This window comes from Ursus maritimus, unplaced genomic scaffold (genome assembly GCF_017311325.1).
Source record: "Ursus maritimus isolate PB19 unplaced genomic scaffold, ASM1731132v1 scaffold_24, whole genome shotgun sequence".
NCBI classification, from domain to species: domain Eukaryota; kingdom Metazoa; phylum Chordata; class Mammalia; order Carnivora; family Ursidae; genus Ursus; species Ursus maritimus.
In genome coordinates, this window is record NW_024424897.1 from 35,736,403 (window position 1) to 35,753,740 (window position 17,338).

Consider the following 17,338-nt stretch of genomic DNA (forward strand, 5'->3'; position numbering starts at 1 on the left):
ATTAGGGAAGTTTTCAGCTACAATTTGTTCAAATATCTCTTCTAGACCTCTGTTTTTCTCCACCCCCTCAGGGATGCCGATGATTCTGACATTGGAACGTTTCATTGAGTCAGTAATCTCCCGTAACCTACATTCTTGAGCGTGGGTTTTTTTAAGTCCAGATTCTATTTTAACTTTCTCTTCTACTAACCCATCCTCCAATTCGCTGATACGTTCTTCTGCCTCATTCACCCTGTCCATCAGAGCCTCTAGTTTTGACTGCATTTGGCTCATAGAATTTTTAATTTCTGCCAGATTCGCTCTCATTTCCGCCCTTAGAGATTCTATATTCTCATTAACATTTTTGTTAATACTTTTTTCAAGTCTACACATCATCTTGACCATTGTTACTCTGAATTACATTTCTGGTAATTTGGTTATACCCATATCCATTAGTTCTGTGGCAGAGGCTATAGACTCATTGTCTTTCCTTTGCTGGGGGGGATTTCTCCTTCTCTTCATTCTGATGAGGAGAGGTTGTGGGGTTGTCCAGAGCTGAAATTATTGATCGGGACCCAGGCCGTGCGCCCTTGTTTTATAGGGATCTTAGGGATGTGGGCTTCTTGATTTTTCAGCCTGCCTTCTGGGGGAGGGGCCTGCCACGCCGATACTCATGCAACCCTGTTTGGGTAGAGTCTTCGTGTCCCCTGCGAGGGGGATGGGGGGGGCACACTGTGAGCCAGTATTTCCAGGCTTTTGTTCTCTGGCGGCTTTCCCTGGCGGTTTGCTGTGCCTCTTCTGAGAGTCAGAGCAGCAGTGGCCAAATCTCAGCCTCTGTCTCAGAACAGAGGGATCGTGGACCGTTCTCCACTGATGATCTGGCCACTTTAACTCTGTTTCTGTTGGTGCTGCTCAACCCTGCAGTGTTCCGGGATGTGCGCCCCACACCCGGCGTCCCAGCCCTCACTCCCAGGGCCAGCGCGTCTCTGTCCTTTGTGTTTCTAACACTGCCAGCCGCCAGCCGCCCCCGCGCGTTCCCCGGCTCACGGTCCCAGTCTGCTCTCTCGCGGGTGCTGGTCCTCAAGTCCTCCCGCTCCCCCGTGCAGGTGGCTACCGTTTCCCGGCGCCCGAACGTGGCGGCTCCCTCCTCCTTCCGTTTATCTTCTGATATCTTGCACGGATTCACAGCTCCCCGCTTCGTACCTCAATACTCAGCGCTGGAGATGTTCATTTGTAGAGATCCAGATGTATCCTCCTGCGTCTCAGGCTCATTCCATGGATGTTCAGGCTGGTCGGGTACCTATCCAGCTTGACTCAGGGGACCGGCTGAAAAAGGGGTCCCCTACTCCTCCGCCATCTTAACTCCTCTCCCATACTTGCTCTCTTGCTTCTCTTTAATCTGTACACAGTTCTCCACACTGCAGCCAGAATGAGCTTCTCAACATGCAAATTTAATCGTGCTACTCCTCTGCTAAAAACCACCCAGGGGCTTCCCACTGCTATCAGGATAAAGCCCCAAATCCTTAACGAGACTGCTAAGGCCTTGAATAGTCTAGCCTGTCTCCTTCTCCAGTCTCATCTCCCCTCCCCGTTCCCCTTCCTCTAGCTTCGGCCACAGTGGACCAGTTTCCTTCTTTCTTGCCTGGGGGCCTATGCTGTTCTCTGAGGCTCCAACACCGTTTCCACTCCCATAACGCACCTTCCCCCTCCTTCACTACTCTTTGCCTATTTAACTCTTACTCATATTTCAGATATTGGCTCAACAGCTACCTCTGCCACGGAGTCCTCCCTGACCTCTCAAACTCCACCAGGTTTATTGCGTAAATGTCCTCCATGGAATTCATCTGTTTGTCATTGTTCTCCTGTGGCATTTGATAGACGCCTCTCTCATAGAGATGAGATACATTGAGAGCTGGCACTGTGCCTGTTTACTTACATTGTGTCCCTAGTTCTAGAACTGTGTCTGAGATGTGTAGGAATTTCATAAATAACTGGCCTTCCTGAAAGGTGAGACAAATAGGGGCTGAGTTGGTTCTCTTCCTGAACTCTCTTCCCTTGAAGGTTCTCAGATCCTAGAAATTTATTTTTTTTAATTATTTTTTAAAGATTTTATTTATTTATTTATTTTGAGAGGGAGAGAGAAAGAGAGCATGAGCAGGGGGAAGGGCAGAGGGAGAAGGAGAAGCAGGCCTCCCTCCCACCGATCAGGGAGCCTAACACACAAGCTTGATTCCAGGACCCTGGGATCATGACCTGAGCCAAAGGTAGATGCCTAACCGACTGAGCCACCCAGGTGCCACGATCCTAGAAATTTATAACCCATCCTCTCTGTGTCCTCCCTTCTTTCACCGTGAGTCACCAGCCTGGGCTCCACCTCACTTAACCCTCTGAACAACCTTCCTTCCTCTGAAGGAACTACAATTATTATCTGCATATTATGAAGAGAAAATGGAGGATCGGCCACTTGCACAAGGTCCCAGAGCTAGTAAGTGACAGAGCTAGGATTCCAACGCAGGTAGGTGACCTCAAAATCTCTACTCTCTTAACCACTACATATAAGCCCTGGCAATTTACATCTTCAATTGATATTTCGCTTGACTGGTTGACCTCTTCCTTATCTACTTCTTTTTATAGGGAGGATTAGCCCTTTGTGATATGAGTTGCAAACGTTTTTCTATTTTGCCACTTACGTTTTGACATTGCTTAAGGTGTTAGTTTGTTTGGCAGAAATTGTGAGCTGTGTGTAGTCAAATTATTAACCTCTGCTTTTACATCTTCTGTATTCTGAATCATAATTAGATTTTCCTTCCCCGTGCCAAGATTCTAAACGAGTTTTGTCATATTTTGTTTTCAATTTTTATATTTTTAAAAATTTAATCAAGTTGGGGTTTATCCTGGTGTGAGGTACAAATTGACACTCTTGTTTTCAATTTTTATATTTTTATTTAAATATTTAATAAAGGTGGGGTTTATCCTGGTGTGAGGTACAAATTGACACTTATTTTTTCCCAGATGGTTATTCAATTGTCCACACCATTTACTGAGTAGCCCACCTTTACTATATACTAAGCTCCTGTACTTATTTTGGTTTATTTCTATACATTCTATTGTTACATGCTTGTATAATTAGTACTTTTTCTTTTTTCCAATGAGCATTTTTTAACGTTTATCTTTGACTTCTCCATAGTATTTGGCACTGTTGACTAATTCATTTTCTTTGATGTACTTTCAGTGCTATATTGCTAGATTACTGAACAGGTGAATAAACATGTACTTAGGGCACGAGCAAGTCAGGGGCAGCAAAATAATAATGATGAAGATATAATCACAGAGGTCACCATAGGAAAAATCAGAACTTTGTTTGACCGTCCCTACACATAGTTTATGGCTTACAATATTTTTATTTTAAAGATTTAAAAATTTTAAAAAAGATTTTACTTATTTGAGAGAGAGAGAGGAGAAGCAGAAGGGGAAGGAGAGGGACAAGCAGACTCTGTGCTCAGAGCGGAGCCCCACAAGGGCTTGATCCTACGACCTGGATGCCACGACTCATCACCTGAGCCAAAACCAAGAATCAGAAGGTTAACCGACTGAGCCACCCAGTCACCCCTAAAATTTTTTTTAAAATAAACTCTACACCCAACGTGGGGCTCCAACTTATGACTCTAAGATCAAGAATCACATGCTCTACTGACTGAGCCAGCCTGTGGCTTCAACATTTCCACCTGTTTGTGCTAACTCCCTAATCCATGTATCTGACCTAGACCTTTCCCTTAGCTTTTGAATCTGTCTAGTGAAGGTCACCTGTACATCCTACAGACACCTCACACTCAACATATCCCAAACAAAACCTCCCCCTTTCCCTTCAGGTCTGCTCTTTGCCTGATGTTCTCTCTCTTGGTGAGTAGCACCATTATCCATCTAGTCAAATATGCTGGACATTGGAAAATCATTTTTAATTCTACCATTTATCACTTTTCTCTCCCCAATTAATTGCTTTTTTAAAAAAGATTTTATTTATTTATTTGAGAGAGAGAGAGAGAGCATGAGAGGGAGGAGGATCAGAGGGAGAAGCAGACTCCCTGCTGAGCAGTGAGCCCAATGTGGGACTCGATCCTCGGACCCCAGGATCATGACCTGAGCCAAAGGCAGACACTTAACCAATTGAGCCACCCAGGCACCCTAATTAATTGCTTCTTAAATGCCTTAAATCCATTTCTTCTTCCTCATCCCCATTCCAATGGTGCCAGTTCAAGCTCTCATCATCTCTTACTTGGGATTGCTGAACCCCCTGGCCTTTCATTTTGCTACTTTTTAGTCCACATCACTGCCAGAGAGATTAAGGTCTAAAACTCAGATGAATGATAACACTCATGCTTCAGTGGCTCTCCATGGCCACTGAGAGAGTAAAGGGTCAAACCCACTATGGTCTGGCCTCTGTCTACCCATATGGCATCATGCACAGTGGCCCTCCTTTCTTGCTCCCTGTACTCCAATCATATAGACCAATTGGCCACCCTATTTCATGCCTCTGTCCTTTGAATAATTTGTTCCTTCTGCTTGGAATTTCCTTCCCACCCTTCTCCAAGACTTAACTCATCACTTTCCAGAGACTTACACCTTAATTCTCCCTACAATTGACTAATCTCTTCTTGGAGCTCTTAGTGTATCTAATACATCTGTTAAAACACATGTTATCTTGTATTGTAATTATTTCCATGCATATCTGTCTCCCCAACTGGACAGTGAGGATCTTTTTTTTAAAAAAAATGTTTTGTTTATTTCAGAGAGAGAGAGAATGTGAGCACATGAGCGGGGGCAGGGGCAGAGGGACGAGCAGACTCCCTGCTGAGTGTGGAGCCTGCTGCAGGCTCGATCCCAGGACCCCAAGATCATGACCTGAGCCGAAGTCAGATGCTTAACCAACTGAGCCACCCAGGCGCCCCTAGACTGTGAGCATCTTTTTGAAAGAAGAGACTATTTCATTAGTCATTGAATCTCTAGTACCTGGCATAGTCCTTGTCCTAGAGTAGGGCTAAATAATATTTACAAGGTAAAGGAATGAAGACATAAGAATGTTCTAGAAGTGGGATGCCTGGGTGGCTCAGTCAGTTAAGCATCTGCCTTCAGCGCAGGTCATGATCCCAGGGTCGAGACTGAGTCCCACATTGGGCTCCCTCCTCAGCGGGGAGCCTGCTTCTCCCTCTCCCCGTGCTTGTGCTCTCTCTCTCTGACAAATACATAAATAAATCTTAAAAACAAACAAACAAAAAAGAATGTTCTAGAAGTTTCAAATAAAAAGATATGTTCTGTAGAAGACTAGTAGGCTGTCTGTCAGAAGGCCCCTCAGGCTGTTTTACAGGCTTAGAAACCCAAATTTTCCACACATGGAGAATGGTCCCATTATTTAGGACCAGATTCACACTAACCAAGCTTATATGTAAATTTATCAATTTATTACTTACAACTAGTAATATAATTGTCATAGGTAAAAAATACTATTCTCTGTATAACTAGCATATCCTGAACCTGAAGGTAAGCCTGCATGGGAAGCTGCATTATTCATGAGTAATTGTTTGCACTCTCCATGGAAGGAAAAAAAAAAAAAAAACTAATTCTTGAGGAGCAAAAAAAATCTTACTCTCTTTATATATAAAGTACAGGTAGACATATAGTATATAAATAGATATCTATCTGGCATATTTATAGTATTAAAACTTCACTAGGGGAAGCAATTTGGGAAAAAAACATCTAAAAGGCTCTTCAGGGTTGACAATAATGATAAAAAGCTTGAGAAACACTAGTTTAACTCCCATATTGATTCTTTCTTAGGGAATCAGAATTAGTTGGGTTAATTCTAAAATTCAGATATTTGATGGCATTAGGCTGATATGGTGTCTCTACAATATCACAGCCTGTAACAGGGCGATTATGTGTGAAATTCATTGGCCAAGACTCTTCTTGAATGGGCACTCAGGAAGTCAGCTTCTGTAGGCTTCAAACCTTCCACTACTAACGCCTCCCTCTTTCAGGATGACTCATTCTTCCTTTGGATATACTATACATATTTGGTATTTCTCAGGAGCCAGTCCACTTCCTAAAAAAATCTTTACATATCTTGGTTGGGATCCATCAACTTCCGAGGTTGTACAAAGTAGTGGTTACGAGTTGGAGATAGAAGTTTGAATCTCTACTATGCTACCTGTTTACACTCTCTCAGCATCAGTTTGTGCATCAGTAAAATGGGAGTAACAACACCTCCCTTAATGGGTTTTTAAGGACTAAAATGAGAAAATATATATAAAAAGCCTTGAGCGATAGCTATTTTTAATATCGAATTGGGATGAGAACCCTGCTGTGTCATTTTGAAAGTGTGTTTGTGTGTGTGTGAATTCATGATTAAACAGTAAAGACTCAGGGAAAACTGTTGTCCTTGGCATGATTACAGATTCTAGAAAATTAATAAAGTGAGCAGACAAACACTAAAAAATGTGTTTTGCTGTGTAAAAACAACCAATTACAGTCATTTATGGAAACAGCTTAACATTTAAGGCCTAATTATCATGCAGCACAATAACAATTACATGTATCATTAAATATGCATCAGATTAACCTTGTTGTAAGTTTTATTTGATTATAATGGTAAAGTACTCATTCTGTACTCTAAGGAACAGTCTGTACTCTAAGGAACAGGAGCAACAGTTAATTGCTTACAATGCCTACGTCTGTTCACTATTTACATTAAGTAAATGGGACATAGCTCCGGAGTTTGCTCTGCACGACAGGTAAAGCTGGATTATCCAACCTTGATTGCAACTATGCATTTGTTCTGTGACCTGTGAGATAAAGTACACTCCCTTACTTAGGTATAGTAAGGTGCTAAAGAACCAAGCAGCGAAAGAAATTCTATTTAATTGCTCAGTGCTCTGGAAACAGGTTTCTAGTACGTAGAAATGATTCAAATAATGAAAAAATTCTAATGTTGAGCACTGACCAACCTAGCCTCCTACAACTTCTAAACAAGTCCCAGGGTCATCCTATGGAGCACTTCTAGAATTAGAATTACAATTATAATTTATTTGACTCCCACCATGAACTAGGTATTTTATATATATGGTCATATCCTTACAAAACTCTAATGAATTAGGTATTATAATTTTCATCTTACACATGAGGAGAAAAAAGGCACAGAAAGATAACTTGCTTAAATACTTGAAGGTGGTAAAGGGTAGTAGTTAAATTTTGTAGTTCAATTTTTCAGATAAACAGAAGTCACTCAGCAGCAATACATTCCTAGTTCACTTAACTTTTTGGATTCAACCCAAAGCCTAGGGACTCATGAGACAGATATTTTGTACTTTGTACAGATTAAAAAGAAGTCAGGGTGGTGAGGAAGAGGCGGAAGAGATGGGTAGCAAAAGCCTGGATTCATGGACACTCAGCTTAATGGCTACGGCATTATGAAAATCCTGATATCTGCTAACTCTTCAGTTTTAAAGAGTCAAAGGTAGTTTATTTGGCCAGATCTGGTTTTCATGCTGGCTGTGCTACCTAGTCACTAAATGACTTTGGGCAAGTGGTTTTACCTTTCTGAGCTTTATTGTTCCTTATTTGTAATGTAGGATGCAGCAAGGCCCTTTAGCAAAAAACTTTTTCCCCCTCTTGTTCACCTCTGAGATCTTTAGGGCCCTCTTCCTCAAGGCAGAAGCAACCCAGACATGCCATTATGTGGAGAAATGGCTATATAGGCCTTACATTTCTGTAAATAGATTAGCAGGAGTGCTTCCACCTTGCCTCTACAGACTGGTCATAGCTGAGGTGGATCAAGTTAAATAAGCAGTCTAGGAGCCTTCTGGAAAGAAAAGGATTGGTTTCCTTTACTCCTTTGACGAGGGTGGTCACAAAGAGAGAAAAATAAAGGAGGGTGGAGTAAGGGGGCAGAAAGGAGGAAGGCAATGCTCCCAGATGCAAAAGGCAGCAGCAGAGCCTGAGGAGGCTGGTACCAGTCCTGCACTGGGCCACAGAGGGGGGCCTGCGCTTCTGGGAAAGTGACTTAGTGTGTGTGAAGTCACAGAGCTGAAAGCGAAGAGCTGTAATCCTTGAGGCTCTCGCCTTTTGTGGGGTGAAATCCTCACTTCTGAGTGCATCACAGGAAGATCCCTTGCCTTGAAGAGCCCTAGTAATTGGCTAAGGACTCTGCTCTAGGACCTAAATCTCTGGCTAACTTACATGTACCAGGTATGCCTCAAAGCTTAAAGGAGAGGAGGCTGAAACCCAGAAGAAAGAAGACTTTTAGACTTTCTGTTTTTATCTGTTTGTATACCAAACTACAAAGAACCACCTCAGAAGAAAAATTAGTATGAGATGAGATAAGGTTTATAAAGACTTTCAGCACTCAGGACAAGTGAGTAACTAGAAATGATAGAGAATCATATCCATAGGGAGGGAAGTTCAGAAACTACACTTCTGATTCTAAACATAGCAGCTTAACAGTTGAAGAGGAGCTGTTGGGATATTGTGGTCTCAGTCAATGGCAGCTATATTATAGACCCTGCAGTAGGATACAATTTTCCCTGCTGGGTTTCAAGTTCAAAGGCCAACCTCCTCCATTAAGAATGGAAGGGCTTGGGGCGCCTGGGTGGCACAGCGGTTGGGCGTCTGCCTTCGGCTCAGGGCGTGATCCTGGCGTTCTGGGATCGAGCCCCACATCAGGCTCCTCCGCTATGAGCCTGCTTCTTCCTCTCCCATTCCCCCTGCTTGTGTTCCCTCTCTCGCTGCCTGTCTCTGTCGAATAAATAAATAAAATCTTTAAAAAAAAAAAAAAAAAAGAATGGAAGGGCTTGGGGCACCAGGGAGGCTCAGTCAGTTAGGCATCCGACTCTTAATTTCCACTCAGGTCATGGTCTCAGGGTTGTGGAATCGAGCCCCGCATCGGGCTTGGCACTCTACGGGGAGTGTGCTTGAGATTCTTTCCCTCTTCCTCCCTCTCTGCCCTGCCTCCTGAGCATGCTCTCTATAAATAAATAAATAAATAAATAAATAAATATTTTTAAAAAATGAATGGGAGGGCTTGGGGAATGTGATACCAATTTGTCCTGAAGGTCAATCTTCAAAAATATTAATTCAACATAAACCGATCTGGGACATTATTAATATAAATTTCTGTCTTAAGATGTTTTTTCAAGGGTGCTGGGGACTCAGTTGGTTAAGCATCTGACTCTTGATTTCTGCTCAGGTCATGATTTCAGGGTCATGAGATCAAGCCCCATGTCAGGCTCTGTGCTGGACGTGGAGCCTGTTTAAGATTCTCTCTCTCCAGGGGCACCTGGGTGGCTCAGTTAGTTAAGCAACTGCCTTCAGCTCAGGTCGTGATCTCAGGGCCCTGGAATTGAACCCCACGTTGGGCTCCCTGCTCAGTGGGGAGTCTGCTTCTCCCTCTCCCTCTCCCCTCCGCTCATGCTCCCACTCACTGTCTCTCAAATGAATAAATTTGAAAAAATTTTTAAAGATTCTCTTTCTCCCTCTCCCTCTGCCCACCCCCTTTTGTCTCCCTCTCTAAAATAGATATATATGTGATATTAAAAAGATGTTTTTTAGGTTCCTTTATAGACATGTTTAGTGAGGGGAGAAAGGAGGCACTTAGTCATCTCTGCTAAGTACCAGGTGCTCTGGAAGCATACTGGAGAGTTACTTAACCCAGAGTCTGGGGGGTCAGGAAAGATGTTCCTGAGGAAGTGATATCTAAGTTGAATTGGAGGTACCTTGGCAAAGGAAGCGTGGAAGTAACAGTGCATGAGGGGAAATGGAGGTCCTTCTGTCTGGCTGGGGAATGAAGAACAACATGGGGCAGTGCTGACAAAGAAATATGAGGACGCTAGTTCCTAAAGGGCCTTCTACAAAGATTGCCCATATAATTTATTGTACAAACTGAGACATTTCTTTTCTTTCTTTCTTTTTTTGAGAGGCAGAGAGAGGTGAGGGTTGGGGCAGTGGAAGAGAGAGAATCTTAAGCAGCCTCCATGCCTAGCACGGAGCCCGGTGCAGGGCTTGATCTCAAGACCCTGAGATCATGACCTGAGCCGAAATCCAGAGTTGGATGCTTAACTGACTGAGCCACCCAGGCGCCTCCAAACTGAGACATTTCTGAGAGTGAAATGAGACAATATTACTAATTATAAGGGACAACAGGAGTAAACCAGGACTGTCCTGAGCAAATTGGGACTTCTGGTCACCCTAGTTATAAATCATGTTCAGGTACTTGGACCTCCAGTGAAAGCAGGGAATCTGTTCTCTTTTTACTTTATACATTTTGCCTTAGTGACTTCGTCCATACCTTTGCCTTTACTTGCTCATTTTACAAATATCTGTCCAGGATGCACTTATGGCCACAGAAGTTACAAAGAAGAAAAGACAGTGTGTGTGTCCTCAAGCTCTGTCTAAAGAAGACACACACCCAAAGAAACAATTGTAATACAGTTATACAACTTTAGTCCTGGCCTTTCCTCTGAGCTCTAATATATATCTAATAATATCATTTCCATTCAGATTGCAAAACACAAATCCAAAACAGAACATTTAATTTCTTCTCCAAATCTGTTCTTCCTGTAGCTGGCCTTATAATTGATGCCACTATCCACTACATTGCTGAAGGCAAAAACCCAGAAAAGCATTGCCTTAAACAGTGTTATCCTTGCTCTCACTGTGCATTTTAATTTCTCCACATCTTTCTTAAACACAATGACTAAATTGGGGCTTAGAATTCTAATGAGAGCCTAACATCAACTGAAGCAGAAGGGTAATTTTCAGGTGCTTGAATGCTATGTTTCTAACGAATAGATCCCAGTATTAATGTGGGATTGTTTTTTTCCTCAACAGTACAACATTGATGACTCATATTCAATTTGTTGACAATCATGACATCCAAATCTGGATATATGCCCTACCCAGTCTCAAAAAACTTCAGTTTAGGTGACAAAGACATGAAGATAAGTCCTCAACTGTCTGACGGGATCTCCTCTTTGTGGAGAAGGTGAGTGGTTGTAGAGGTGTAAAGGTGTAGGTGAAACACCAAGGTTGATAAAACTGTTGAATGATGACTGTGTAAAAGGACAATTAATGCTTTAAGGAGTCACTTTAATGTTTCTACCATCTTATTCTCCACAGAGCTGCCAGAGTGATCCTTTAAAAATAAATCTGACTACCTACCCCACCACACACCATGGAGTCTTTCATGAGCCATCTCTGCAAAGAAACTGCTCTAAAATCCATGAAATTCGAATCCACACTCCTTGGCAAAATAAGTTTTCCAAATTGTTAAACCCTAAATAGAAGTCTCCTTCAGTCAAAAAAAAAAAAAAAAAAAAAAATCCGATCACTCCTTTGCTCTCAACCCTTGCATGGTACTCCACCACATCCCCCCAAAATCCAGTCTAACCATGGCTTACAAGATGATGCATGATCTCGTTTCTACCTGTTTCACAACTTATTTTTGCAATTTGCTGTGCTGCACTGGTCTCCTTGCTTCCTATCCAACAGGCCAAGCAAGTCCCTATCTCGGCCATTAGAATTGCTGCTTCTCTTCTCCTAGAGTAGTTTCCCTCTGGAAATCCACGTGCTGCTTCCCTTAATGATTAGGTTTCTGCTTATGTGTTCGTTCAATTAAGAGGCCTTTCTTGTCTACCTCATCTCAAAGACCATGCCCACATCACTCTTATGGCTTTATTCTGATTTTTTCCCATAAAACTTGCCACATTACTGGGCATTATCTATTACTTAGTAATATGTGTATTGTATCAATCTCCCCCACTATTATACGAGGCAGAGACTGTTGTGTTCACTGCTGAGTTCTCAGCACCTAGAACAGGGTCTGCTCATTAAATATTTGTTGACTAAATGACTAAATAGATTCAGGATATGTCAAATGTAAAACTACACTATAACGTATCTATTGACATGAAGCATAGGAAAATGTCTGGAAGAGTATACCAAAACGTTAACTGTTTATTTTAACACAGTGGGAGCTGGTGTGAATTTTTGTTTGTGCGAATTTTCTGATTATTTTTTAGAACGAATTTGTAGCATTCATACACTAAAAGATGAATCAAGAGGCCACACCAGCAGAAAATGCAAATGAATTTAAAGAGAGGTTGGGCAAATTCATGAAAGACAGACTTCTAAATAGATGTAAGAGCATAAATGGTGAAGATTACCACGGCTGGAATCCTCTTCCCAACACTTTCTAGCCATGTGTTCCCAAGCTATTTATAAGCCAGTCTAAATGTCTTCACCTGGAAAATGGGGATAATAGTGCCTACCTCATAAGGTTGTTTTTGAAGATTAAACGACACCATGGATGCCACCTCCTTTGTAACAATGCCTGGCATGCAATAAATACTCGACAAATGGTAGCTATTATCATAATTAGTAGTAGTAATAAGAGATGTTGGGACATACCTAGCCCTCAAGATTGACATCAGAGTGGACCACCACATCCTCTCACCATTGCGCCTCAATCTGCGCCCTTGAAGCCCAAAGAGGGGATGGTTCTTTCCAAAGAAGAGAATTTCGACGTTCCAGAAGCATCTGAATTAAACGTACCCAGTTTACCCTCGCACCACTCAGTCTGTTTAATCCACGAGCAGCACTGCAAGACCCGCAGGGCCTTAGCTGCCTTCGCTGCAACAGGGGCGGGGGGAGTGAGAATGTTAGAAACACAAAAGCAGGACGGTACCGGCCCGCTCCACCTCACCGCACTCTGGAGCGGACCGAACGGCGCCACGCACCGGCAAGCCTCTGGCGACCGCAACGCGCCTCAGGCAAAAAGGACTGCTGCCCGGGCTCGAGTCAGGCAAGCTGCTCAGTCCGCCCTATCCCCCCGGACCTCTGCCGGAGGACGGCGGCGAGCGCGCGGCGAGGCCGGGGCGCGGGCCGAGGGGGCGGCGGCTGCGGCGAGACCGCGAGGGCCGGGGAGGGGTGGCGGCGGCGGCGCGCTCGCGCCTGTGCCGCTCGAGAGCGAGCACGTACGCCCGGGGGCGCGCGCGGCTGGCGGCTCCTCGGCGCGGGGAAGTGGGACGCGGCGAGGTGAGGCACGAGGCGCTGCCGGGTGGGTGGCGGCGGGGCGCGAGCCCCTCTAGCAGTCGAGGGGGTGGCGGGGACGGCGAGGGGCGGCGGGGACGGGGGCGGGCTGCGGGCCCCGGCGGTTCCGAGGGAAACGCGGCAGGCGAGCGGGCGGGCTTGCGGAGCCGGGCCACGCCGCGCTTGGGGGAGGGCGGCGCGAGCTCGCCTGAGCCGTCGGCCCCGCCCCTCGGCGTGCCTGGTGCGCCCCGCCCCTGGGAGGCCCTGCGCTGCCGGAGCTTCGGGATTCCTGTCTCTGCGGGGGTGCGCCTGATTACGCTAAGAACAGCCGCTCTGTGTGCTGCCCCTGACCGATGTTACTTTTCGAGTTTATCAAATAGGCCTTGCACACTAGGTAGTTTAAGCTCTGTTTTGGATCTGAGGCCTATTGAGGCTCAGGTAAAATGACTTGCCCAAGATCACACAGCTTAAGGAACGAAGTGAGGAGCTTCGCCTTGTCTGCGTAACTCCAAACCTGGCCTCTCCACCACAGCGAACACCGTTCTTCGCGGTGCCTGCCTTCCTCCTCCCAGTAACTTTGAATTTGTCAGATGTTAATTTGGAGCTACTATCCATCCTTTCATGGATGTTAGTGTCAGAAATGTCTCTTGTGAAAAGAAAGAAAAAAAATTCTGCTTATTGCGATATTGTGCTTATGACATGCAGTGTTTATACATTCTTTACTTGACTATCTCTATTAACCTTTGTTAAAGTGTCGCTGCGGTTCACTACCTTTAAGACATTGTGCAAGTAGCAGTCTCTCAGAGCTTCCTTTCCTTCTTTGAAAAAGCAGCATCCCTGAAGGTTGTGAGCATTCAAAGAGATGATCCACATACAGTGAGTGGTACCATGGTACCTGGCATATGAGAAAAGCTCAGTAAATGTTGGGCATTATTTTATTATTGACTGCATAATACCACTTGCTAAACCCATTTTTCGTCAGAGACTAACTCTTCCTGGGACTAGAGCAGGGTGAGAACCATTCTATCCCAGCCCACTTCAAAAAAGACAAGTTCATCGACAGCCATGTTATCTGAATGTCATATAGGCTTAAGGATGAATTATACCCCGGGCTCAGGGTACCAGGTGAAAGAAGTCTCTCCAGGAGAACTAAAGATGAATTAACCTTTTGTAAAACTAACATTTGTCCATTATGTTTTGTTAATATTGAGTTCTTTCTCTGTATTTGGCACTTTGAAGCATACAGATGTGTATTGGCTAGTAGTCCCTGCTTTCATTTAGTCTAGAAATGGGAAAAAGTATGCGTTCAGAAGTAATCCTCACAATGGGATGCCAGAAAAGAGATAGCTAAGAAGCTGTGGGACTATACAAGAAGAAGAGATGTTTTCTTGACTTGGGGCAAAGTATGATTTCATTTCTGCCTTCAAGAAAATACTTTGTACATTGTTCAAACATTAAATATTTGTTCAAAGAGTAAGTGAACAAATATATGTTGTAATATACAGGGTTCCTTGGTTTCTAGTAACAGAAGGTCATTCATATTAAAGTATTATTAGAAAGATAGAGAAATGAGAAAAAAATCTAAACAGTTGGGCCACCCTTGGGGATTGGGATCTCAATAGCCAGAGCTCATGGACCAAATTCTTTGACTAATGAGTGCTGGGCTCCAATTGATTTCTGCCCTTATATGTCTTACTCAGAATTGAGATTTTCATAAGGAATCTGGCTGCTTTAGCTTTGGGGGTGGGGTAGAGAGTATTGTGATTGGTAACCCCACCAGAACCATAGGCAATGTGGGTGAGTCAGTTTCCCAAAGGAAAGAGGGTTAAGGAGAGAAGTCGTACTGCGTAGAGAAAAACAGTAGTTGTTTATTAGAGATATGTAGCCTTTATAGAGGGCTCACTACGGGCCAGGCACCACAGTGCATTATTTATGTGGATTTTGGTATTTAATCCTCACAATAACTAGGAGGTAGATACTGTTTCTCATAACCACTTTACAGAGGGGGACACAGGCTTATAAAGACAAACTAATTGGGGAGCCTAGCTGGCTCAGTCAGAAGAGCATATAACTCTTGATCTCAGGGTCATGGCTTCGAGCCCCATATTGAGTGTAGAGATTACTTAATTAAGTAAAACAGGGATGTCTGGGTGGCTCAGTCGGTTAAGTGTCCAACTCTTGGTTTTGGCTCAGGTCATGATCTCAGTGTCGTGGGATCAAGCCTTGTGTCAGGCTCCACAATCAGTGGGAAGTCTACTTGAGATTTTCTCTTTCTCCCTCTCTGCCCCTCCTTCTGCTCTTGCATGAACTTTCTCTCTCTCTCTAAAATAAATAAATCTAAAAAAAAAAAAAGTAAAATTTAAAAAAATAAAATAATTTGCTTAGCATTACAAGGCTAGGATGTGGTAGAATTGAGTACATTGCATTGTCTTCTTGCATCTTGTCCCTTTGAATTATTTTCTGATCCATATGCCACTTTTGTTTGTTCATAGGGGGTCATCAAGTTTGGTGTATGTGTTGCCCAGTTCTGACATCTCCTTGAAGGAACGCTGCATTGAGGAAGATCAAAACAAGACTGTTCGCAAATTTTAGGGAATGGACCGTTTGGGTTCCTTTAGCAGTAAGTATAGTGGGAACAAGTCCCAGGTGAATATTAACAGCAAACTCAAGTGGAAGTTGATCAAAGAAGAAAAATAAGCACTTTGAAGTTAAATAAAGCCCTACAAATCTAATCCTAAAGGAATAAGAGTATCAAATCAAAATAAAATTAACCAATACTTATTGATTGCCCACTAAACACATGACACAAACATATCACCCTACGTCTTGTAAGAAAACTATGCTGAGGCATAATATGATTAACCTGCAGTGAGACTTAAGAAAGCAGTTGTATTTGTCTTTAGAACCAATAACATACTTTAGATGCCTTGATGAAAAATAATGTCAGTGGTAGAATAAAAGACATACTTCTCACCCCCTTCCGTTTTAGGGGGAACTTGTGTTCTAAGAGTGAACCACAATAATAATAATGCAGAAAATTATGGGGTGTGTGTGAAATAAATTCAGGCAGCCACAGCTATGGGGAAAAAAATACACTGCCTTTTCTTTGTTTTTGATAATAAGAGATTCGGCAGAAATAGAAACTATGTTAGTAGTGTCCCAATGAGAAGAAACAGAAAAGCACTTTTGGGGTATTTCCTTTTTAGCAGTTTCTTAAAGGACCTCTTATTTACTCTCTCATCACACCTATTTATATAAATTTAGGAAAGAACGAAGTCTTCAAACACATCTAGTTCAAATCTCTCATTTTACACATGGAGAAAACCTGAATGAATTTTCCTGATGCTGAAAGTGTAACCTGAAACCACCCCCATTCCCTTTTTAAAATACTAAAAAATATATATATATATATATATATATTTTTTTTTTTTAAACTTTTTATTTGGAAGTAATTTCAAACTTATAGGAAAGTTGGAAGAATAAGAATCATACAAAGAATCCCCATACACTGTTAACTTCTTACTCTATTTGTGTGTTTTCTCTTTGTTTCTTTATAAATACATATTATATACATTGTATGTAATAATATCTGTATACTATACTATGTATAAATAGATATGGATATCCCCCCCTTTTTTTTTTCAGAATAATCTAAGGGTAAGGAACATGTATCATGGCCCTTTACTCCTAAGCACTTTAGTGTTTATTTCTTAAGAATAGGGATATTCTGTTATATAACTTTAGTAGGGTTATCAACTAGTAAATTTAACATCCATAAAATATTTTTATCCGATCTACCATCTAGTTTATTCAGTTTTGTAAGCTGACTCACCAATGGCCTTTATGGTGTTGTTTTCCTTCTAATACAGGACACAGGAGTCAGGTCTTACATTAAGTTGCTATGTTTCTTTAGCCTCCTTTAAACTGAAACATTTCCACAGCCTTTGTCCTTAGTGACATTCACACTTTTGAAGAAGATAGGCCCTTCCTCCCTCCTTCTTTTTAAAATTGAGGTTTCTTTTTTTTTTTTTTTTTTTTTTTTTTTTAAGATTTTATTTATTTATGTGACAGAGAGACAGCCAGCGAGAGAGGGAACACAGCAGGCGAGTGAGAGAGGAAGAAGCAGGCTCCCAGCAGAGGAGCCCGATGTGGGACTCGATCCCGGAACGCCGGGATCACGCCCTGAGCCGAAGGCAGACGCTTTAACGACTGCGCTACCCAGGCGCCCCTAAAATTGAGGTTTCTTGTTTTGGGTTTGTTTGGTCTTGCTCTACACCTCGTTGGT

The 17,338-nt window shown here is 42.9% G+C and overlaps 1 protein-coding gene across 5 annotated transcripts in view; it reads left to right on the top strand.

Moving 5' to 3' along the window:
- TADA2A (transcriptional adaptor 2A) overlaps nt 1-17,338 on the top strand; it is a 68,164-nt gene that overhangs the window by 7,030 nt on the left and 43,796 nt on the right. For 2 of the 5 annotated variants that reach the window (XM_040640954.1, XM_040640956.1), the window contains 3 exons: nt 2,392-2,494; nt 10,855-11,008; nt 15,546-15,673. In XM_040640954.1, the coding sequence (XP_040496888.1) occupies nt 15,649-15,673 (25 nt within the window). In that variant the 5' untranslated portion in view covers nt 2,392-2,494; nt 10,855-11,008; nt 15,546-15,648. Of the gene's footprint in view, nt 1-2,391; nt 2,495-10,854; nt 11,009-12,992; nt 13,060-15,545; nt 15,674-17,338 lie in introns of those variants that run through there. The other 3 variants (XM_040640955.1, XM_008695437.2, XM_040640957.1) reach the window with 2 other exon arrangements.